Here is a 24,771-nt window from a genome sequence, read left to right on the forward strand (position 1 = left end):
TATTGTGTTCGTATTGCATAACAAGTAGTTCAAATTTTGCAATGCTACATAATGTTAATTTCAATATTGTTAATTTGAATACTCTAATCCTTTGTTTATCAATTTGTAACAGGAGGGCCCCTCTCACGCAGCACCCGTTATCCAATTCTTGAGGTGGAGTACGACGACCAGCACCGAGCACACATCTTGAGTGACACCGACGTACAGGTGGCCTTGCCTACTTTGAGGCCTCGTACGCACACCAAGGTGCACTAGTGGGACGAGCGTTACGCGTCGTATATACGGCGTGCCGGCTTTCTCGAGCTTATCCGTGTTGTCAACTACGGTCTTCCGCCCTTTAACCCAGCACTACTTACTACAGCTGTAGACAAGTGCAGGTGCCTTCTTTGTATGTAAACATTCTTATAACAAATTTGAGTCAATTAACCGTCGTTCTATTCTTATAATAGGTGGAGGCCTGAGACCCACACGTTCCACCTACCTTGCGGCGAGATGACCTTGACCATGAAGGACGTGAAGGCTATCTTTGGCCTTCGATTGGGAGGACTTTCAGTGACGGGTATAGTTGACAACGATCACTAGAGGGAGCTGGTGGCTTAGTTCACTGGCTTTCTTCCACCGGACGACGAGGTTTCAAAGGAAAATAAGTGAGCAATTCAAGCCTATTTAATACTTGCATTACTTTTCTACAGCCATCGGGTCTCATTTTCTTTGATGAATTTTAGGAAAAGTTTTGGAGTTTCATCGTCCTGGATCACATAGCGCTTTGATTACTTGGACCCACAGGTGGAGGAGGCTCAGGTCGACAGGTTCGCTAGAGTGTGGCTCTGGCACTTCCTTGGTGCTTTCCTCTTCTCAAACGCCTTGGGCAACACCATCAGCTGGATCTTCCTTGCCATACTACGCTAGCCATGGAAGAACATAGCGGCATACAGTTGGGGCAACGTAGTCCTAACATGGATGTATCGACAGCTGTGTGTTGCCTGCTGTCGCACCTCAAGGTATGCGAACCTTGGGGGTTGCTCCTGCCTACTCCAGGTTTGGTGTTGGGAACGATGGCCCGTTAGGAGGCCCCTTAATACTAGTTTACCAGTAAATACTTTGGTTCACTATATTCTTCGAGGCAGTTACATATGATTAAATTATTAATGGCTATTTTTTATTATCGTGTTCAATGCAGTAATAGAACGGGTAGGATACACTCCCTACAACTCTGTATATCTAGATGGAAGCAGAGTTAGTTAGAGGGAATGCGAGGCGTAAGTACAGGGAGTACACGAATGGTCTCGATGTCCTGACACAGCACCAGATTACGCTCTCTTTACTATCATACATGTGTCTTATTCGATGTACATTATATCACAACCTAACTCAATTACGAAATATTCAGGTGCATTGGGGTCTTTGGGATGCTCTAGAGCTCGAGTACTATCTGAGTCCTATCACTAGGGATGAGTCAGACGAGTATCGCTGCAACGTCCCTCTTATTTTCTTCCATGTGGTTGAGATTCACTTTCCCATCAGGGTCTGTAGATAGTTTGGAAGAATGACAGGCTGTCCACCACTGCTTTACTCCACCAACCAAGAATTGCACGGGTGCGTTATCGATTAATAATAAAGCTACAATTCAGAGGTGTGTGTGGTACAACTAACATAGTTTATTGTAGGTATGACTGCAGGAAGAGGTACAAGACCAAGGATTGACGCGTGACATACAATGCGCACATCGACTTGTGGTAGAACAAGGAACGGTAGCCGGTCCATGTGGCTCCCCCACACGACCAGCACACCTTCAACGAGTACCTACGGTGGCTTCATAGGTCTACGAGGACACATATCAAGCCTCCGTACACTGAGCAGGCGATTGACGAGGACTCGGAGGAAGATGTGATCGAAGATGTGTACGACGTTGCCACTAGGGAGGATACACAGCTACAGAGAGCCCCGCTTCAAAGATATGTGGTAAGATACTTGAATGGTATTGTAACACCCTGGGTGTTTAAATATTAAACTGCCATGTCATCATATGCATTGCAAGACATTTGGTCATATTAAAAACTTTGTATGCATTCACTAAAATAAGTTTACATTTATGTTATAAGCATTGCTTGGTATTGTTTGAATCAAGTTCGAAATCTTTGTATTGATTTGAAATTCCGAAAACCCTGATTTTCAGTATTTAAACCCTACCCTGAAAATCTAATTCAAAATCTAAGCATATTTTGGGGTTGAGCCCAAAAGAAAAAGTGTAGAGCTTGACAAGTTATACAAAGTTTGTTTTTGGAGTTTTTCAAGTTGTTTAGAAAAATTTGGAGTAATTCAAAAAGGCGTAATTCGTTAAATTTCCCTATTCGAATTCAAAAGTTCATTTCAAAATCTAGACCAAATTAGGAGTTAGTTATAAAAGCAAAGTTGTAGAACTTTTTATTTTGAACAACTTTTATTTTTGGAGATTTTTGAGTTGTTCTGAAAATTTGAGAGTAATTTGTGAATTTTGGCGAATGACAATCTTGTAAATACTGTGAACAGTGTTCACCACCGTAGCTACACCACCGGCGACCTTTGGTTCGCTTCTAGACGCACGCATGGATGTCCTTGGCTTTGCGCTGGCGTGGGGAAGGCTCCTGTGTGGCTTCCTTGCGCTTCTGGCCGCTCCTTAAGGCCTAAGACGTCGCCGTTCTTCGCCGTTTCCCTTCCTCTGTTTTCCCGGCGCCATTGCCGCAGCTCCGTTGAGCCTTCGCCGTCGAACCAGCGCCTGTGTCGTCACAGCAAAGTGCTCAACAGCTTTGCCCCTTCCTTGCGCACCCATCCAACCGGTCGTAGTCGTCTGACTTCGCCAAATTTCGCCGCGCGTCGTCTTTCTTCCCCACGGCCGGCAACATCTCCGTCGAGCGTGCCTCTCCGTGGCCAGCGTGTTACGGTGATCCTCTGCCCCTGCTGAGTCTTGCTTCAGCTTCACCGCGATGCTGTGGTACTCCATGACCCATTGAATTCTCATTTTGACCACCACAGCCACCGGAGCATCGCCACCGACGACGATCTGCTCCGTCGTGCTTGCTCGGGACGTCGACCAGCCTCTTCGTTGCTCCTCTGACCCTGCTCGTTGCTCAGTCGTGTTCGGGGTGAGGTGTTGAACCCTTCTGTGCTAAGCGTTTAGCCTCTACCGTGCTTGCGTCGTTGATGTAGCGCTGCTGTGCCGTTGTGCCCGCCATGGCCAGCGTAGTACTCGGTCTAGTCCATAGCTAGTCCCGCTGGTGCCCTAGATCGATGCGCCTAGTCGAGGGGAGTGTTTTGGTGCTTTGGCCGTCGCCGTTGGTCTTGCCGTCGTCGAGATATCGCCGGTCCGCGTTGTCGTTGCCATGGTCAGCGCGCGAGGTTAGGGATGACAGGTGGGGTCGGGTTGTCGGTGGTGACTCAACGTTCAAATGGATTTTTTTTCTATTTTTAGATTTGAATGAATAGTGATGTAATTTGTTATTTTTGTGTAGATTGATTTAGAGCTCCTAAAATTATGAAAATTTTTGTGTGACTTCTCTGTGATGTATAATATTTAAGAAAAATATGAAATAATGTTTTTAGTACTTTTTGAATATGATAAAAATTGCTCAATTTATTAATAAATGGATTTCCATGATTTTTCTAGGCTTATTTAATTGTCTAAGAATTATGAAATTTGTTTTGCCACTTACTTATCATGTAATAAACATATACTAAAATTTTGAGCTCAATTAGAATAAGTTGATTTATTTCATAATTTTGAATTAAATAATTAATTCATAAAAGCAAATAGTAACCTTTAATGATTTAGGTTTTGTTTGAAATTTTGATTGAGTGATGACCTTGGGTCATTTGTTGATAATGATCCTTGGCAATTGATGTATGTGTTACGAAAAATATTTAGTTTGTTTGACTCACAACTGTACCGCGAAGGAAAGTTGTATTCAAATTTTAATTTTTTGCATCCATCATCGAGCATCACGTTTCGTATTCCGCATCATGTTAAACATGGTATTGTTATTACGTGTAGTAAGTGAAGAGGAACACATGGTAGTTAATCAAGCTGTTGAGGAGGTTAATCCGTCTGTTGAGGTCGGATCGAATCCTTGTGAAACGTCGCAGGAACCAGACTTTTCCATCAACGAAGGCAAGCCCCGGATGCATATAACCCTACCTTGTGTTTTACAAATTAATTTCGCTTTTGCTTTTCATTACTGCATTAAGTGTTTAGTAGTTAAGTGAGAGCCTAATTGATGTATTACCACCCTTGTTATTCTATATTTACCATATTACCAGTTTTAAATTCGTATATGCCTAGTTTTGCTTAGCTATGTGTAGAACGATGAAAGTCGGGTGACTACCCACCACCTGCAAGTTTTTAATGGAACCTTAGTTACTTATGTTATCATGTGATATGGGGATGTGGAGTAATAAATCTAGACCGGACGGACTCGGTGTGTGTGAGCCACAAGACATGGAGGTCTTGTGAGTGGGTTCTTTTTGCCTGTGTCGATTAAGGCCCGTACCATTATTGAATTACATGAGGTGAGAATTTGTAGTACTAACCACATACTCCGATAAGCCTTAACTTGGCGATTCTATTATGAGAATGACTACTCGTGCACTGGGAGTGGAGAGATGGCGGGAATAGCATGTACCCACGTGGCAATAGGCTGGATTGGTGGAGTACTGTATTCTTGGGTGGCGCGGACCTGTTCTTATTTAGAGGATCCGAGGGTAGGTTGGTATATGTAGGTCGAGGACCTGCATATGTCGTGTGGTCTGGAATCCCCAGTTGGGTTTAATCGGTTCGAATCGTCGTTGATCCTCGGTTATGGAGACTCAACTCACTGTTCATCATCGTAGTATTAATAACTGAAACTCGAATAAGGCTTGTGAAGGTATTGGATATGAAGTTTCATGATCTCAACACGGATCGTGTCAGCTTTGTATATGATTTTTATGAAGTTTCCTTTATAAAGAAATTTGTTAAAAAGCTTTTACGCAAAAGAACTTTGATCATTGTTAAAGCTATACCTTGAATCCCTGAGCCTGCATTCCTGAATTTATCACTTAATATTTCGGTTAAGTCTTGTTGAGTACTTTTGTACTCAGGGTTCATTGACCCTTGTTGCAGGTGAGCCTCATGAGCAGATCTGTTTTAGATCGTGCTGCATGACTATCGTTCGTTCTGACGATGAGAAGTAAATGTGTGATCCTTGGGCAGGATGTTTATTTTGTGTGTTATGTATATGTTAATTATGCCACTCCACTACTACTATGGTTTGTAATAATTATCGAACTTAGTTTGTAAGGTTTGAAACAACTGGTTTGTAAATTATGTTATAGTAAGACTTTTGCTGTTTTTACTCTGGTATAGATATTTGAATAAATGTTGTAATACTGCAATGACTCTGTAATATGATCCTGCTTGGAAATCATAGATGATTCGGGGTTCCTCGAGGACACCCGACAGTCTTCTTAAGTTAACGGAAATATATGCATAAATGTCAAAGGTTGTCGAACAGTGACAGATGCATGTGGGTCCTATAATTTAGGAGGTTCTGCCACATGTATAATTTGTTATCCATTTGGTATTATGTATGTGTACTAAAACTGTCCAACCACGTTTCTGTACCCAGGCGACACAATTGTCAAGGATGTCCAACGAAGCAGCGTTCCGGCTTCACGACTCTAGAGGGCAGGGGCCAAGCATTCTCGAGGCTTTTGTGGAGGTAAACATAAACTTGTCCGTTCTAAAAATATTTTTTTAGTGTATATGCGTTTGGGAAATGCACTAACTTTAATGTCTATTTATGCAGAAGGTGAAGAAGAGATGTAGGAAGCTAGCTCCGAAGCTGAGCTGCATGGACACTTGGGTGGAACCACCACTCCTGGCGCGGTTGGGTGGCACGTCTTCAGCCTCTTTGAGGACACCAGCCGGCTCTTCTTAGCCGGTGATAGATGCCACTTCCGCAGTGCGTACACCACCACATCATAGCGCTAGGAAGGCCCCTACAACCGATGATGATGAGGACGATGATGACGACGATGACCCCCTAGGCTTCCGTAGACAACACGACCAGTGGGATGATTGACCGCAGGACGAGATCGGCATGTCTCAGCTAGGTGGTGCCTCGCTTGGTACCCAATGAGCCTCGCAGGTACTAACAAAGGTAGTTTCTTTAAATACGTAGGCTCCATGAACTAACGATCATAAAGATTATAAGTAATCGTGCATATCATATACTTGCATGGTATAAGCCGTACGCACCGACAATGTGACCACACCGACGTTGGCTACACTCCTAATGTGTTGTCAACAAATCCGAAGAGACAGAGGCGTCCGAGGGATCCTTACACTCCTGAGTCTTAGTTTGTTAGGTCGAACGAATATTGGCGTTCGAAACTTCCAGGCTTAGTTGGTTATGTTATGTCAAACTTATGTCAAACCAATGAAAATATTATGTGGCAACTTATCAACTTGCGCACGGACTTCATTTATTTGCTTCATCGCCGGTGAGATTAAGTAGCAACTAGTTTGGGGACCGGCAGTCCCGGCGTATCTCGACGCCAGTGGCCGGCGTCTTAACCCCGATCCTCCCGAGCTTGGTCATCGCCATCATGAAATCGCCGAAGAAGGCACCCTAGTTAGACACGCAGTAGTCGACCGTGCTGCGCGACCCCATGTCGGACTAGAGCACCTGGTCGGAGCCCTACCAGCGAGGGGTCGAGGAAGCGGGGGTCCATGGTCCATGGTCGCGTCGCTGCCGATCCTCACCGACAGTAGCCGATCTTCTGTCTGCGTCTAGGTCCTGCCGCGCCATGCTCCGTGGCGCGTTAGTGCCGCGCCAATATCGGTGGCGCGGCAAACCCTGCCACGTCACCGGTCAGCGGCCCCGGTCTTCGCCACGTCATCCTCCTGCCGCGCCACCATGCATGGCGAGGCACAGGCGTTTCGCCGCGCCATGACAATAGGCGCGGCCAAAAGTGTTAGTTTTGAAAGAAAAAAAAAACAGTGTTAGATTTAAAATTAGTTTAAAAAAAAGTGTTAAAATTAAAAAAAAAAACTCCATAAACACCGATTTGGGCCGGTCTAGAAACAAGTGGCCCATCGCACCCAATTTGGTGGCATCGTCAATTCCATATTACATTTTAAAAAGTACTAAGCCACTAAGCCCAGCCCAAGTTCAGATAACCCCTCCTTCCTACAAAACCAAAGCAAGGCAAACGCACTCCGGCTCTCGCTTCGCCGACTCCCAAACCCTAGCCTCGCTTGTTGCGGCGGCGGTGGAGATGGCGAAGTCTCTGCGATCCAAGCGGGAGAAGCGGCTGCGGACGTTGCGCCGGGAGATAGCGGAGCCCTTCTACGACAAGAAGGAGGCCGCCAAGCTCGCGGCGCAGGCCGCTGCCCTTGCTGCTCCCCCGCTCCAGGTCCGCGGGCCCCCGACGTCCCAGGATGCCGGCAGCTCCCGCGGCGCTAGCTCGGCCTCGGCTATGGGTGAGCGCTATTGAACTTTTATGTTTCACCAGCCGCCATGGATTGCCTCCTGTGGTTTCAGGTGGAATTGGAATTCCTCCACGCGCCTTGTGTGCTAGCTGTTCATTCACGGTTCAGTTTGTTATCAGTTAAAACACTATGGTTAGTGTCCACTGGGTGATTTTCTATCCGGAGCTGCGTCTGTATTCTGTACTACTAACTGTGGGAGCTGTGAATTTGATCTCGATGACAATTATTTAAGCTGTCTGGATCGAAGCATGCAGTAACAATCATAATAACACATTAGCTCTCTAAAAAAAGAACAAATTAGCTCAGTAAGAAGTATCTTAATAGTTTAGTCCTGGAATACAAACTTAATATACCTTTGCAAATTGCGTGCCATCATGCTTAGATCTTTTTGTTATTTGGAGAGGCTTTGGTATTCTACTACGAGTTGCAACCTTATTGTACATTTGATTGATTAGCTTGGTCTTTGTTTGGATTGGCCTGATTGTAAAGATCTATGGGTAAGCTGCCGTATATAAATTTGCAGTTAAGCCCTGATATGTGTGCCATCTTAGTACATACCTTGTTGCTACCACTTGGATTGGATGATGTGCACCATATTGAGAAAGAAAAATCATAAATCGTACCTATTTCAAAAACTGGCAATTATTGAATTGATATTTAGTTCTCATATTTAGAAATCTGGTGACCTTAGTAGTTAGCACGTGTCTGAAAAGGAACTAAGAAGTTCTATGATGTTTTGCATGGATGGTGCTGGTTACCATAATCTTGCAACCTTTTGAACTTGGGGATGCCATTTAGCAAAATTCAAATGCTTGATTAAATAACATGCAAATCGTTTTTGGACTTGGCTTTCTGTTATGAATGCCTGTCAATGTATACTGAGGCACCCAATTCATCAGTAAACATATAGCAAGTTAACCCTATGTGGATCCTGTTGTTTTCTCTTCCTGCAACTTCACTTGCACCTTATCTTGTTTTTCCCCAACTGATGTGTTATGTGCTCTCATGATTCATGAATACAGATGTGGAGATGTCTGACGAAGGGAACAACAGGTCTAAAACCTTGTTGAAGCCACTTGGCACCATTAGCAAGAAGAAGGTACAGCTTCATTTGAAGATCAAGAAAGACAAGAGAAAAGCTAGGAAGAAGGGGAAGTTTTCTTTTAAGAAGTAGAGGCGTAAAAGCCTATTGTCTTATAAATCATGCTGTGTTTTGTTTCCAGTTTGAACAATCAATGTAACGACAGTCATGTGCACCTAAGTCCATTCTTGGGTCGCCTACTAATATGTTGAAATGAGTATGAAAAGTGATAGCGGTGACCTACCAGCTGTTTCTGTTTCGTGGGTATAAATGTCAAGTACTGAAATTGCTGAGGTTTTGCTTCATTTTCACATGGTATCGTGGTGAACTGTTTCGAGTTGCTGATTAGGCATGTGTAGTATGGTAACAATGGAGGTGTTTCAAAAGCTGATAATAGTTGAACCTCTACCTTCATGCCATTTTAGGACTGCATATTCTTGCCTTGCATCTGATGTTTATTGTTAGAAACTTCTCCCAAGCTATTCATCCCCAAAGAACCATGTTCTCATTGGCTTATCGCCCATGTTTGGAACCAATGTCGAGCAGTTAGGGAGCATATGAATTGTCATTTGGTGTCACCCATATGGGTATGGGGCTGCCACAGGAGCTGATAAAATTATTACAAGTCCACTGGTGCTCACGTAGTCATGTGCACATCATCCTGTTCGTGAAACAAGAAGATCGCAGTTGACTTCGCGTTCGCTAACATCATGTGTGCGGTACTAAACCGGAGGACGAGTACTGGGCCGGATTTTTTGTAGCATGTTTCAAGAACTAATGTTGATTCTCTGTAATACTTCTATGTTATTGGATCAGTGACCTGACGGCCTTTTGAGTCGGTCTTCATTTGAAATCGTCTTTGCGCATGTAGTTTATCCCACACGCCCAGTTGTCATCATCATCCCCACCCGCTGACTGACCGCAAGAGCTGGATGGTTGGTTGCAATTGCAACCTCACATGTCAGTGTCACCAACGAATTGTTCAAACAAATTATCGCACCATGATGTGCAATGCAAGCGATGTCATTCCTGCCCCTCTTTTTCTTGTGTTGCGAGGGGACACTTTTTTTTTTGGGTTCGCGCGAGCGAAATAAAAGGCTTCTTTTGTGGTAAATAATAGACTTCTTAACAAGCTTTTAGAGGTCAACGCAAGGCCATGTACGGCGACATAGCGCAGAAAGATTCAAACTTTTACCGGTCGAGATTTCAGTTTATTAATTTATGCGCAAACTGCCAAAGAATATGCTGTTCCATGAAGATATAATGACATGTGCCATCTAGTCTAGTCTAGTACGTACAATATTCCAACAGGAGCCAAAACTTTTTAGTCGGTCTCCTCGCTTCCTCTCTACCACCTTCGTAAAACTCCATATGTCGTCTCCACTAAGTCTCCGCCTCTAACGAACTACAGGATTTGCCAAACCAACACGTACAGAGAGGGCCGGGGTCCCCAAGGAACACGGCGATGGCGCTGCACGTCCAAGGCCACGAGAGGAGGCTCACAGCCGTGGCGTGCCTGGTGGTGACCATGGCGAGCCTGGCATCGGCACGGTTCATCGTGGAGAAGAACAGCATCAAGGTGCTGTCCCCGCGCTCGCTGCGCGGCCACCACGAGGCCGCGATCGCCAACTACGGGGTCCCCGACTACGGCGGCACGCTGACCGGCGTGGTGCTGTACCCGGACGCGAAGCTTGCCACGGCCTGCGAGCCGTTCGGCGGGGAGAAGTTCAGGTCCCCGTCGGGGCGTCCCGTGGTCCTGCTCGTGGACCGCGGGGGCTGCTACTTCGCGCTCAAGACGTGGCACGCGCAGGAGGCCGGCGCGGCGGCCGTGCTGGTGGCGGACAGCGCCGACGAGCCGCTGCTGACGATGGACAGCCCCGAGGAGGAGACCCCCGACATGGCGTTCCTCGCCAACATCACGGTGCCGTCCGCGCTGGTGTCGAAGCGGTTCGGCGACGCCCTCCGCCGCGCGGCGTCCGACGGGTCCAAGTCCAAGGAGGAGGTGGTGGTGCGTCTGGACTGGCGCGAGTCGATGCCGCACCCCGACGAGCGGGTGGAGTACGAGTTCTGGACCAACAGCAACGACGAGTGCGGCCCCCGGTGCGACGAGCAGGCGGCGTTCGTGCGCGCGTTCCGGGGCCACGCACAGCTGCTGGAGAAGGGCGGCTACGCGCTCTTCACCCCGCACTACATCACCTGGTTCTGCCCCGACGCGTTCCTGGAGACGCCGCAGTGCAAGGCGCAGTGCATCAACCGCGGCCGATACTGCGCGCCCGACCCGGAGGGCGACCTGGGCGCCGGCTACGACGGCAAGGACGTGGTGGTGGAGAACCTCCGGCAGCTCTGCGTGCACCGCGTCGCCAACGCCTCCGGCCGGCCCTGGGTGTGGTGGGACTACGTGACCGACTACCATCTCCGCTGCTCTATGAAGGACCACAAGTACAGCACCGCCTGCGCCGAGGACGTCGTCCAATCGCTTGGTCCGTGCGCGCTCTGACCCTGAAGAGAGTTTTTTTCCCCTCCCTGCTCCGTCGATGGGTTGGAGTGCTGATATGGTTTCGGCGTTGCAGGCTTGCCGATGGACATGATCGTCAAGTGCATGGGGGATCCCGAGGCCGACGCCGAGAACGACGTGCTCAGGACGGAGCAAATTGTTCAGGTTTGTCAGTCTGTCATGCTGATTCTGAAATGGCAAGCATCCATTTCGGCCGGGAGTGGCGTGTTCTTGGTAGCAATTTTGCTCACATGTTTTGCACATTCACAAGCTGATGGTGAGATTTCGGTTCTTGTAGGTCGGGCATGGAGGTCGAGGGGACGTGACGATCTTGCCGACGCTGGTGATCAATAATGTGCAGTATCGAGGTATGGACGTACGAGCCCTCCAGTTTTGATCACAAGATGAGACCATGCTGAACATTTTGGCATTTTCAGGCAAATTGGAAAGCACTGCGGTTCTCAAAGCTATCTGTGCCGGGTTCAAGGAGTCCACTGAACCTCATGTCTGCCTGACGCCCGGTCAGTTACCTCAGCAGATGAAACCACCACATTACACTCGAGCAATTCCTTCAGTTCAGTAATCAGTACTCGTCTCCGATCGCTGAACTCACCTCTGCAATTTCTTCAGGCATGGAAACCGACGAGTGCCTCCACAACAACGGCGGCTGCTGGCGCGACGAGAAAACCAACACCACGGCCTGCAAGGTAGTACTACTCCAGTACCCACCTCTTCCTCCAACGAAGTTCCTTGGTGTGCACAACACTTGAGCGCTACCTGCCTGCCTACTAACCGACTGCGTGCTGGAATGGAAGCAGGACACCTACAGAGGGAGGATCTGCCAGTGCCCTGTGGTGGATGGCGTTCAGTACCAAGGCGACGGGTACACCGACTGCAAAGGTACCAAACATTCCATCAGTATTGCTCACAGTCGTTTCATTCTACCACTGAAGACTGAACTTGACTGGATTTTCGATCTGTCCCCCGTTGCATCATCAGCCGTCGGACCGGGCCGGTGCGCCATGGACAATGGAGGGTGCTGGAAGGAGACGAGACAAGGGAAAACTTTCTCTGCCTGCTCGGTAATTCTGCTCAGAATAGCGTTTCCTGTGTTACCTCCTTTGGCGTGATATTCAGACGCTTCTGGCCTGTGCAGGATTCAGAGTTGAGCGGGTGCAAGTGCCCGCCGGGGTTCAAGGGCGACGGCTTCCATTGCCAAGGTATATATGGACTCACCTTGCTCCGATTCCCTGCAAATCTACGCGAGAATTGCACGAGTTGAGCTTGCCTGGCCTGCCTTTACTGATTCCTGTTGGGCATTCCAGACGTCGACGAGTGCCGAGACAAGCTGGCGTGCTCCTGCCCGCACTGCTCGTGCAAGAACACATGGGGCGGCTTCGACTGCAGGTGCAACAGTGGCATGATCTACATCAACAACGAAGACACCTGCATTGGTGAGCCATAATCAAGAACTTTTCTGTTCCTCCTTCTGCTCCTCTTTCTGTTATTCTTCTTGCTGTCTCTGAAGAGTTAATACTCGGCTTTCAACGTCCAGCCAAGAACATGTCGGCGTTCGGGTGGCTCGTCACCGCACTGGTCCTGTCGTGCGTCGCCGGCGCCGGCATCGCCGGATACCTGTTCTACAAGTTCAGGCTAAGAGTAGGGACCGAACGATCTCTTTCCAAACCCAAATCCAGGCAGACACACAGGTTCTTTCTTTCTTCCTGACCGTGGATTCGCCCCGTGTCTTGTGTTGCAGCGATACATGGACTCGGAGATCATGGCGATCATGGCGCAGTACATGCCCCTGGACAGCCAGCACAACGAGAACCAGCCGCTGAGGACGGAGGAGGCCCAGCAAGCGTAGCTAGGCATGTGACAGCATCTTCAGTTTCATGTGGCTATATCTCACACGATGAGAATGCAGCATAACTAACCTTCTTTCCACACTTGCTGAAGTTATCCAAAGCCATCATCGACGGAGTTTTGAGATATAAAAGTGCCAGTGTACATGACAGCGGTTCACACAGATCTTGCACGTTCTGCATCTGTTACAGAGGTATACACAGGTATAGAGAAAGAAACAGAGATTAGATGAGACATGACAGTTCAGTGGTGTATAAAATTTGAGATCGTGCTGTATGTAGAGTTATAAACTGGAGACCGACAGGCTGTAGAAATACGCTTGCGATGCATATGATATGCTACCATATCAGATCGGCTAGTTTCAAAATTGATTTAGACAGGTCTTGCATTTTTGCAGGTTGTGGGATCTTTTTCAGCATTTCTTCCCCTCACCTCTAAAACTGCACACATACATTAAGCAACCTAAGAGAACCCAATTTTTTCTAACAAAATGGTACTATTGCACAGCATAGTCAAAATTTTCAGCGTACTCAGCTCAAAAATATCACTCTACTATTCTTGAAATTTTAACAGAGCCATCGTCCACAAGACTGCTCTGTTTCCTCTTTCTCGACAAGCTCTGGAAACCGCTGTGTTCATCCACAAACTGTGCGGCCGTTCTTGCTCGCAGTTCTTCAAGAGTCTCTCCTTCCTTTGCCCGCTCAATCACCTGAAGTGGAGGCAGGAAGTTTGATTTAAAAATTATTACGATGCAAAGTAGATTGCAAGCTTGAGGGAGACATGTTCATCAATTACCAGGTGGCGACCATAGAGATGAGTGCTTGCGAGGGCTTGTAGAGCATTCTGGGCCTCTTGTTTTGTGACATATTCGACAAATGCAAAACCTCTGTGACTTCCAAACTTCATAGGCAACCTGAGACTTTTGATCTGCAATTTTTAATGAATTCAAATCAGAAGGTTTCTGGGGAAAAAGAGTAAAATCACTTATCAACAACAACAACAACAACAACAACAAAGCCTTTAAGTCCCAAACAAGTTGGGGAAAAAGAAGCAATCACTTATCAACTTGAAACTAATGTTTTTTTTTTTCTGTTGGTCAAGGAGAACTGAAAAGACAAACTTGACTAATATTCAACAAAATTTAACCTCATTAACTACCAGTCTGCCATTGGTCCCAAGTTGGCACTCCCTCTAAATTCAGACGAAAAAAGAGGACGCTGACCTGGCCAAACGGACTAAATAACTGCCTCAAGTCCTTCTCAGTTGCTTCAAATGCTACATTACGCACAAGCAGTTTTGTTGAACTTTTATCCTTGCCATTCTTCTTTGCAGCTTGACCATCTTTCTTCCCATGACACAGTTGCAAGATCAAAGCATGTCCATCCAGAACCGTTCCCTATGAACCGAAGGAACATTTAGCATGCTGCACATCTATATGAACATTTAACGGAAAGAAGCAAATAAGGGCCTGTTTGGATCTTCTCTAAACTTTAGAGCCTAAAGCTCCAAACAGGTGGTCTAAAATTAGCTCTAAACTTTAGCTCACCTCACATTAGAGCTTTAGATCTCAAAAGTGAGCTAAAGAGCTCTAAAGTTTAGAGGAGGGAATCCAAACAGGCCCTAAGGAAAACAGAAGAGGAGGGATGAGCGCTACCTGTAGATCCTTGCACACACCTGTTGCAGTTTCAACAGAGTCAAACTCAACGAAACCAAATCCCATTGAAACAGTCTTGCCCTTCTTAACATGCTTCTTCACCTAAAGACAGACAAAGAAAATGGATAAAGCAGTATGCTGCAAGATGCACCTGATATCCATAATAAGAGCACGTCCAATAATCCATACCGTTGCACTTTTAAGACTGCCACTCTTTAGCTTTGTACTGAAATGCTGCTTCAACGATTCATCTGTTGTCTTGAAATTTAAGTTCTTGACAAACACAGATCGTGACTGCAATGAATAATGGTATCTTTTAAGAACAGAAATTGACTCCAATAAGCAACTAAATAATTTTAATCAATCTTGGAATGCAGCAATTCATATGCAAAAACAGGTGCATACTTGGGAACACAAGTTTTTGTCCATAGAAAACCCTAGTGCCATATGAATATAATAAAGAGGTAGGGCCAAGCATACGAGTAAAAATGATATTCATGCAAAGAAGTTGAAGTTTCAAACCTCCACCCTATCTGGATCAATCTCTTCAGCACTTACTCCTTCGACAGTTTGCTCTATATTAGATTTAGTAACAATACGCTCGCCAACTTCATTCTTTTCTTCCTCATCCACCGGAGCTGAGGTAGGAGATAATATGTTTTCAGGTGCCCACTCCAAATACAGAGGAGTATCCCTGCACCACAAAAGTTTAAGATACAGAACATGCATTTGTGAAAATAAAAAACAATCTAGCAAGCTACCAAATAACATGACATAACCATAAGCAAGAACCAATTTATCACAGCAATTTATCTTAGCTAAATAAAGTTGTCAATTAAATCAAGCAAATGTTATATAAATAACAGTAGATACACCGATTGCCAAGAGAATTGGAGCTGGTACACCTTCATAGAGGGAAAACGAACCAAGCTTGCAAATGCAAAAGTTTGTAAGCTGTAATGGCCACTGAAATAAATAAAAACTAAAACTATTGCAGGAACTTACTTGTATCGCGTATATAGTAATTTTTTGAATGCGTGTCGGGCTTCAGTTGCTTCAACAAAGACTACCTGATACACCAAAATGTAATACAAGATAAATAAATTCGAGGGGCAATATTTGTGCAATTCAGACACTCTTGTGAAAAGTGACAGAAGTTAGAAAAAAGAAGTCAAGTACAGTAAAAACATAAGGTGCCGCAATATACAAAAACAGCTGGATAACACAACTGGAATATACTAACATACCAAGGCAAATACTCTTGTTGGAGGTAGAATGATTTTATCCAAACTACCATGTTTCTGAAACATTGCTGTGAGTTCTTCCTCAGTAGAATTAAATGGCAAGTTCTTTACTAATATCACATGATTGCTTCTTTTGAACTTCTCGTTTCTTTTAGAAGCAAGTTCTTCCAATGCAGCAACATTAACTCCAGACCTTGATAGAAATTTCTTAGTCTCTGCAATGACGTGTGTCTCACCAAGAGCAAGACGAACAGGCAAGGTCATCCGCTTCTCTATCAAGTAACTCACTCTTACTGATACCATTCTTCCTTGCAATGTTTTCAACAACCTAAGCAGGAAAGCAAAGCCCAATCATTAGACATACTTGACAAGATCATGTGGGTCAGTATCTATATACATTATCTCAGAAACATATCAGAGGAGTATCGAGCAGACACTGGACACAGACAAAAAAACTGTTAATGTCAAAGATAGGAGGGAACCATACAGTATCTTGACGCATATAAAAGCTGTTCCATGCTCTCGTATCCCCACTGATCTCAGAAGCTTTCTTTTGTTCCAACCTTTTCTGCTTGAGACTCATTTTCTCGACAACAGTTTCATGATTAGACCTTGACAATTCAATAGCAAATCAGTAAAAACTATAGGTGTAACTAATCTAACAAGTAACAACACAAACAGAACTTTATTTTCTTACTCCAACTTATTATTATTTAGCGGTTTAGCAGCCTTAACACGTAACACTCGGCCCTGAAAGCTTGAGTTATCTAGTTCATCAAGCGCCCTGCCAAAAATAACAGTTCAATATTAGGTAGGTATATAATGGTCAATGTACCATCAAGCAAGCAAGCAATGCAAGCATGGAAAATAAGACATGTCTCAGCCAACTTCTTGCTCACATATTGATAACTGTTCAGTAACTAGGACGTGTATGAAACCTGCACGTGTAGTCTTAAAGAGGATAGGTCCTAGATTCAATTATGTCCCAAAACTCACAAAATTGCATTACTTTAGGTGTGATTGTGTCTCAAATTATGATTAAAATATTCACTATTGAATTGGATATGCATCTAATGTGGGAGAAGTTTGAGACATCGTTCAACTTGTGCCTTCAAATTGTTAACATCTCTTAGTAATTATTTAGGGACGAGTATGAACTATGTGCAGGAGAATAAAAAGTAAAACAAATTTGAGCCAAGTATGGTGAATTATGTCTTAAATAATAAATAAGGATATCCAAAGGAAGACTGTCACATTGCAAGAAAGCTCCCTGTCGCAAGTCCTAGCTCCTAAAGTTCACAATTGTACATTGAAATTATAAATTCGTACCTGACTGCTGAGTCCGGAAGGCTAAAAAGCACATAGCCTCTACCAGTTGAGAGCTTTGTGGTTTTATCGACAACAATATGTGCCTGTTCCACATCACCATATTGGCGGCACAGCTCCACTAAATCATCTTCACTGAGAAAATAAACAACAATAAAAAAAAAAGAAAACTATGCAGCTGTATCATGAATATACAAAAACAACATACAAAACGCTGATCCAAGGTAACATGACCAGGCAACAGCAACATACCTGGTTGCATATGGAAGGTTGCAGATATATAGACGACCAGTCTCCAGGGCCAACTTCTTTTCATCAGTAATTGGAGCACCATTTTCATCTTCCTTTTCTTGATCTTCACGAATTTCAGTTTCTCTTCGTCTGCCATCAAGGTCTTCACTCTCTTTGTTGTCAAGATCTTCCATCTCTTGCAAGTCGGTATTCTCCACAAGAGTGTCCTTGTCCACAACGTTTTTCTTGTCCAGATTGCCCTTCAGATCCGCCAACTGGTTATCAGCATCTTGTGATTCATCTGACGAGTCTTCATCGTCAGTGGTGGTATTTGACTGGTCATCAGAACCTTCATCATCTGATTCAGAATCTGACCAATTTTTCTTCACTTTACTCTTGAAGAAATCTGCATCAGTCATATTCTTGTCTTGTTTATTCTCTGTCCGTAGCTCCTCCGAAGCATTTTCGGAAGACGGAATATTTGCCATTTCCTCATCAGAGGCGTCTTCAGAAGATGAATCATTCTCCGAGGCTGGAACATTTTTGAGAGGTCCCTTAGATTCTTTAGTGGCTACTATGCTATCTTTTGCAGCGGTGTCAAGAGTAGCAGCTGTATCATTCGCCCACATCTTGGCTTTAGAACGGGGCTGCATAGCTTCAAGGAACTCCAGGAACTTGGGATCATTGGCTACACTGCCTTTAGAACCACTAGCATGAGCCGATGTTCCTTGGGCCTTGGAACCTTTTGGCAGTGCATCAACAACTCCAGCATTATTCTTGTCTTTACTACCATATTCTGGCTTCTTCAAAGAATGGCGGCTCCAGGGGCGAGGAGCATCAGGGTCACCAATCTTTCGGGCAACCTGCCAAATAACATGACAGATGTAAGGTACGGACATCATCGCTGTCCAATTCAATCTCGTACAGACAATTCACCAAACTGTTAGCACGGCATCGAGGAGAAAATTTGTTGAAAACGATTAGAAAGGAAAGTACCTCGCAGGTGATCTTACAAGTGTCAATGTATGTATTGTTGAAATACTTGAGTGCCTCCTCTGCCTCTTCATTGGTTCTGTAACCAATGAATGCAAATTGCCGACTCTTGCCATCCCTGCCCAAAAGCGAAAGCTCAAATTTGAAGCAGATTCTTTTCACTCAAATACAATTCATTCGGGTAAGGGAGACGAGAGAAGGCGGCATCCCACTTCGCCTCCTACACTAACCAAGTAAGAGAGCAAACATAGTTCGTTGCTCAGCTTGCTTACTTTGTTCGGATGACCTTGGCGTCGGTGACCTCGCCCTTCCGCGAGAACACCTCCCGCAGGCGCCTCTCGTCGGCGCCTTGGGCAGGTTCTTCACGCACAGCCGCGACGACATGCTCGCTAGGGTTGCTCACCGCCAGGAAACGACGAGCTAGATGGATCTCCGCCCAGCTTCTCTCGGCTTCGGTCAAAGGAGAGCGACTGGATCGCTGGCCTTCCCGCGATTCCCGTCACCGGCAACAGGTCGCCAATAAGCCCCAGAGGAGTTGTCGCGGCGGCGACGCGACGGTGGAGACGTCGCCCTCCGTGACTGCTCCCTGCAGTCGATGCATATCTGCCGTTCACTGCAATCCAAGGGAGCAGCTGAGCCCAGGCGCTGCACCTCCTTCGCACGCTGCGTAGGCCCAACAACACGGCCTGTTAAGACGTTCTCCTCGCTGACCGAATTTTTTACTTTTTAGTCTTTTTTTTAAGTTTTTTATAAATAGACCATTGGAGGCTAATACGTCTCGGCGTCAGCGTCCCTAGCGCCGAGCTAACACGTCTCGGCGTCAGCGTTCCTGGCGCCGAGCTCCTGGGCTCGAAGCGATCAGCGCAAGTCACTCTGGCGTCGAGCTCGGCGCCGTAGATCTACGGCGCCGAGCTCGGCGCCAGGGTGACTGGCGCAGAGCCTTTATTACGTATGGGCTCCGCCGCTTTCTTTCTCTCTTCCTCTCTCTCGCCCTAGCAGAGCACAGCCGAGCTCCGCCGTCGCCCGCACACGCGCCTCCATCGGCCGCCCTCGCCCGCACGTGCCTCGTCGAGCCCGCGCAAGGACGCCCGCGCCCCGAGGCCACGCCGCGCCACCGCGGACGCCCCACGCCTCGAGCCCGCCGAGCACCACCGCGGCCGCCTCGCGCCGCGCCACCGTAAACAGCCCGCGCCCCGAGGCCGTGCAGGAGCGCCGCGCCCCGCGGCCGCGCCGTTGCCCGCGCCGCGCCCCGTGCCCCTGCGCCCGCGCCCCGTTCCCCTCAGCGGTTCCTGCGCCCGCACCGCGCCCTCTCCTCGCCTAGCCTTGCCACCCTCCACCATCGGCCGCGGCCGCCGTGCCTCCCACGCCCGTCGAGCCGGACTCGTCGCGCGGAGCGCTGGGCATCCTGCGCCCGCCGCGCGCCACCGTCGCCGTTGGCCGCTCCACCGCCGGCCCCGGTACCTGCAGCGGCCAGGCATGCCACCATCAGCCTGACCCACGCCCATCGTCCACTGCGACTCCATCGACGTCCGCGGATCAGCCGTTGGAAAGGTAAAAATTATGAATATGCAATGTACCTACTTAGTTGATATTTGTTATTTACTAGTTAATATGATGACTCAGGTAGTTGATTTAGTTAGTGATCTAGTGAGATATATATGTAGATAGATAGAAACATAGATACATAGATATAGTTAGATAGGTACTTCGATATGTAGTTATATATTTAGTTAACTAAATATGATCTAGCTATTTAGTGAGTACATTGTATATATATATGTGTAGTTATTATCTTCTTTACTTTGTTTGTAGTTAGAAAGTACTTGTTAGGTACTATTTGTCGTCTAATTTGGACTAAAAACATGTATTTCGTTACGTGTTTGAACTAGATGGACAACCTAGGGACCATATATCATTGAGACACCGTTGAAAGCGATCGCTATGGATATGTTGAGTTTGTTGACATGCAAAGCGTGCCTGTGCTATTCAATGATAGGCCTTCATTTAGTCAGATGGTTGTAAGGGCTCGGGAGGAGCTGCATTGCCTTGGAGATGATAGCATTGTAGTTGATGGTGTACTGCACATAGGTTCTCCTCCCAATATCATCAGGTGAATGATTTTAATTGGTTGTGTGGATCAGTGAAAGAACTATGTGAGATCGGCTATGAAGAGCCAGCTATAATGTTTGGATGTGGTTGTGTGTCGGGTGTTAGTTGATCCCATCCCTTATGGGGTTTCCCCACTAATGGATCATCAGGCACACATCGACCCTCCCATTCTAAAACCTTATATGGATGTGGAGATTGCACATATGGTTCCTGATGCTCAATCTGCCCCCAATACAGTAGTTAGAGATGCTTATCAGACTCATGTTTTTGTGGCAGATCCTCTTCATGAGATCCCTTTGACATAGAATCATCCGAGTAAGTGTCTTAACAGCATAGTTTTTGGGAGCTTACCCCCTTCCTTACATCTATTTCTTTTATTCTTTCCTCATTTCTCTACTTATATTGCAGGAGACATTCCTGAGAATATGGATGTACCCCCTGTTGTTGCGTAAGTGCACTTTGGAGATGGATTCTGTGGCTCCAATAGTATTAAAATTATGCATGATTCGGGGCCATATGAGATGGCTAGGGCTCTTGATTCTGATGATGATCACCCTGTTAGAGAGCTGATAGAGAGTGATGTTGAGATACTGAGGCATATATTTCCCGGCCGTCGTGATCCAAGAGTTCACGAGTTTAGCGATCTTGCTCATTCTGATCAGGCATGTGCAGAAGGATGTGATGATGAGCTCCTAGAAGCTCCTGAGGCCGACCCTAACATGGTAATTGAGAATGAGAGGATGTTCAATGATCTCCCTGCATTGAAGAGGTGGTTGCAGGCTTTTACAGTGATACAAAAGAGACCTTACAAGGTATTGCATTCATATATGGAGCACTATTACACAATTGTGTGTGATAAGGAACGCTGCCCATAGAGGGTTTGTGCAAGGAAGCAATAGGTCACTGGAAAATGGAAGATAACAAAAGTTGTCGGGCCACACAATTGTGCTGACCATGAGCTGACACTAAGGCATCGGTAGTTGACATCTACCCTCATTGCCAAGCGGTTGATGGAAATTTTGTAGGGAGAACCCAACATGAAGTTGAGGACAATTATCAGGACCGTTGATGCATTGTATGGAGGTTATGTGATAACTTATGGTAAAGCATAGATGGCTAAGCAGCGAGCGTGGAAGATGATATATGGGGACTAGGAGGATGGGTATGAGCAGCTGCCAGTTCTTTTCAATACAATCAAAGTGGTGAATCCAAACATGCATTATGAGTACATCCCAAAACCAAATGCATGGAAGGATGGGAGGTAGATATTCTTCCGTACTTTCTGGTGCTTCCCTTAGTGTGTCAAGGCCTTTAGGCACTGTCATCCTGTCTTCTCCATTGATGGTACGTTCTTGATTGGCAAATACCAGGGCACACTTCTTATAGCCATATCCTATGACGCAAACAACAAGTTGGTTCCTTTGGCATTTGCTTTGGTTGAGAAGGAGAACAATGACAGTTGGGATGGTTCTTGAGGCTAGTCCGAATACACGTGTTTGAACCTAGCAGGGAGGTTGGCATCATATCTGATAGGCACTAGGGCATACTTAATGCCGTACGAGAGCAGACAGAGAGGTATGCACCTTTGCACCGTTGATGTACTCGACACCTTGCTGAGAATCTACTCCGGAAGGATGGTGTGAAGGGTAACTTTGATCTATTCCAGGAGTCTGTTCGACAGCTTGGGGAAAAGTACTTTTAGAAAAAAGTTGGAGCAGGTCAGAACCACATCAAATGCAGAAGGTAGACAATGGCTCACAGGTTTGATGAGGGATTTGGAGAAATGGACGAGAGCTCACAACGCCGGTGGATGGAGGTACGAGTTTCAGTGCAGCAACATGGCAGAGTCATTCAATAAGTTGCTATTAGGGATATGTGGTATGCCCGTAAATGAAATCGTTCAATTCACCTTCTATAAGCTTATTGCCTGGTTCAACGATAGACACACACATGCATTGCAGTTGTGGAGTGATGGAGAGATATGGACTCCGAAACCAATGGCACACCTAGAGAAGGCAAAAGAAAGGGCTGGCACACAAGAGGTTACATGCTTTGACCATGCCACGGGGACTTATCAGGTCAAGCATAGGGGCAGTACAACGTCCGACGGTGAGGTTTAAGAGTCGAGGATGCATGTGGTTGTCCTCCAAGATTTCAAATGCACTTATGGTAAACCAAGGCAGCACCACTTTCTATGTTCTCATTTGGTGACAGCAGCTAGGCATCGCAACTATAATATTGAGATCAGGATACCTCATGAGTTCAGTGTCGACACGCTTGTGCACACATGGATCCCCCGCTTCATGCCTTTCCAGGACCCTAGAGAGTGGCCTCCATATGATGGGCCGAAGTACATTGCGGATCTAGCTTACCGTTGGAACAAGCGTGGATCAAGGTAGAGGACGAGGCACAGGATGGTTATGGGTCTGATACCCAGAAGAACGAGATGTGAGAGAGGAACTCCATTTATTACTGACCCCGAGCAGTACGAGTGCGATAAGTGTGGTAGACTTGGCCACAATTCACGAAGTTGTCATTGGCAGATGAGTGAGGTGTGACTTTTGGTTGATTTTATTATTTTATATTTGTCGTATTCATTTAATTAATTATGCATGTCTCAATTTATGCTTGTATTTGTGTCAATTACTTATACATTTCTAAGTTCATGTTTCATTGTATATTTAATTTCTAATTCATTCATTTTTTTGTAGGATGGCGCAATTCCACCTACTCGACCAACATACGAGGCGACCCACCGAGGACGTCTCATAGCGCTAGGGCAGGTAATAATCTATAAGTTTTGTTCAAAATTTGGTGAGCGTACATGTGTTCGTGAAGTAACAGGAGACTATGTTTTATTCGATGCAGGACCTTCCGCTCCTTCGTCCTAGAACCCATAGTGGGTTCTTGGACATGCGATACGACGACAGGTACACTCCTTTTCTACAAAGAGCTGTCCTAGATGTCATCTCTTTTCAGCTTCATCGTGGGTTGTCTAAGTTCAACTCAGTGGCCATAACTACATTGGTTGACAGGTATTAAATTAAATCATTGCCTTCATTCATGGTCATTTGTTTATGCGCTTGACTTTTTGACAAGTAATCTTGCTTTGTCTAAAATATAGATGGCGGCCGGAGACTCGCAGCTTCCACCTACCTTTCGAGGAGATGACAGTCACGCTCTAGGACTGTCAGAAGATGCTAGGCCTAAGGATTCATGGCAACCTAGTCACCGGGCAGTGCAAGTCAGAGGACTAGAGAGCACGAGTGGAGGCCTTCCTTGGGCGTGAGCTTGGCGAGTAAGGGGCTCACACTTCTAGAGTTCTCATCTCCTGACTACGGGAAGAGTTCGCACAGTGCCTCGAGGAGGCAGATGAGGAGACAGTTGGGTACTACTGCAGGGTGTGGATCCTACACCTATTTGCCTACGTTCTCTTCCCCAACTCCATGGGTGACAGTGTGTCCTGGATGTGGGTCCACTACCTTAGTGACTGAGACCAGGCGGGTCACTACTGCTAGGGCTCTATAGTCTTGTGTTTTCTATATCGACAGTTGTGCGAGGGGTGTTGTCAGTCTTCGTCTAATGTGTCACTTGGTGGATGCATGTACCTGTTACAGCTGTGGATGTGGGCTCGTCTTCTAGTTGGCCATCCAGAGGTTCTGGCTCGTCATGAGTGGTTCCAAGGTCAGCCTCTAAGTCGACAGCCGACGTGGGCGTACCTTTGGGACCAGGTCAGGGTTCCGTACATGAGGTTAGACCAGGCATACATTGAGTTCATGAACGAGCTAGACACGCTGACGGCGTCTAGTGTAAGTAAATTTTATTTCCCATGCTAGTTTGAAAAGGATTAGTATACCATCTAACATCTTGTTTAGACATGTTGCAGGTGGAGTGGGAGCCATACGGTGGAGAGGGCGCACTTCCTTTTCAGTTGAGCAATGTTTGTGGGTTCGACGACAATTTCTATAGGATGAGGTGCCCTCTAATCTGCTTCTATGCTATCGAGTTCCACCTGCCAGATAGAGTTGCACGCTAATTTGGAGTGAGATAGCTTTGGCCTACAGGTCCATTCTCGACTGGCATTGACTTACATAAGTAAGTGTTTTGATATTTCAAATGTCTCATGATGGTCCATTTCTATTAATATGGTGATATGTACATGGATTCAAGTAACGATGACATACGTGCAGGTTGGATCGTCAGAAGAACAGGAAGATTTTTGACTGGGAGAAGCACCACCAGTCCTACATTGAGCAATGGGAGGAG

General features: G+C 46.2%; 3 protein-coding genes across 3 annotated transcripts; 2 read left to right on the forward strand and 1 right to left on the reverse strand.

Moving 5' to 3' along the window:
- The first annotated feature begins 7,225 nt into the window (after positions 1–7,225).
- On the forward strand, positions 7,226–8,847 carry LOC136493692 (uncharacterized). Its single transcript, XM_066489809.1, has 2 exons — positions 7,226–7,498; positions 8,530–8,847. The coding sequence occupies exons 1-2, from the start codon at positions 7,294–7,296 to the stop codon at positions 8,679–8,681; spliced, it is 357 nt and encodes a 118-aa protein (XP_066345906.1). The 5' UTR covers positions 7,226–7,293; the 3' UTR covers positions 8,682–8,847.
- Positions 8,848–9,910: 1,063 nt separating this feature from the next.
- LOC136491414 (vacuolar-sorting receptor 7-like) lies at positions 9,911–13,263 on the forward strand. The gene is made up of 11 exons (XM_066487698.1): positions 9,911–11,068; positions 11,159–11,247; positions 11,381–11,450; positions 11,520–11,603; positions 11,713–11,789; positions 11,901–11,982; positions 12,082–12,164; positions 12,239–12,302; positions 12,408–12,536; positions 12,638–12,741; positions 12,842–13,263. Exons 1-11 carry the CDS (start codon positions 10,054–10,056, stop codon positions 12,947–12,949), a joined length of 1,905 nt encoding a protein of 634 aa, XP_066343795.1. The 5' UTR covers positions 9,911–10,053; the 3' UTR covers positions 12,950–13,263.
- LOC136491413 (multiple RNA-binding domain-containing protein 1-like) lies at positions 13,240–18,982 on the reverse strand. Its single transcript, XM_066487697.1, is given in 16 exon segments — positions 13,240–13,657; positions 13,744–13,875; positions 14,171–14,344; positions 14,603–14,704; positions 14,792–14,896; positions 15,125–15,296; positions 15,608–15,672; positions 15,850–16,098; positions 16,100–16,174; positions 16,334–16,457; positions 16,544–16,630; positions 17,176–17,307; positions 17,425–18,266; positions 18,400–18,514; positions 18,669–18,744; positions 18,747–18,982. Coding segments are annotated over 16 exon segments (2,649 nt in total). The 5' UTR covers positions 18,781–18,982; the 3' UTR covers positions 13,240–13,492.
- Between the last annotated feature and the right edge of the window lie 5,789 nt (positions 18,983–24,771).

The sequence above is a fragment of the Miscanthus floridulus genome, chromosome 11 (genome assembly GCF_019320115.1).
Source record: "Miscanthus floridulus cultivar M001 chromosome 11, ASM1932011v1, whole genome shotgun sequence".
Taxonomy (NCBI): Eukaryota; Viridiplantae; Streptophyta; class Magnoliopsida; order Poales; family Poaceae; genus Miscanthus; species Miscanthus floridulus.

Excerpts from the sequence above, each read along its gene's own strand:
- LOC136493692 (XM_066489809.1), top strand. The coding sequence starts at position 7,294 with ATGGCGAAGTCTCTGCGATCCAAGCGGGAGAAGCGGCTGCGGACGTTG. Across the intron at positions 7,499-8,529 it reads TAGCTCGGCCTCGGCTATGG|ATGTGGAGATGTCTGACGAA; the intron begins GTGAGCGCTATT and ends TCATGAATACAG.
- LOC136491414 (XM_066487698.1), top strand. The coding sequence starts at position 10,054 with ATGGCGCTGCACGTCCAAGGCCACGAGAGGAGGCTCACAGCCGTGGCG. Across the intron at positions 11,069-11,158 it reads GGACGTCGTCCAATCGCTTG|GCTTGCCGATGGACATGATC; the intron begins GTCCGTGCGCGC and ends TCGGCGTTGCAG. Across the intron at positions 11,983-12,081 it reads CGGGTACACCGACTGCAAAG|CCGTCGGACCGGGCCGGTGC; the intron begins GTACCAAACATT and ends TTGCATCATCAG.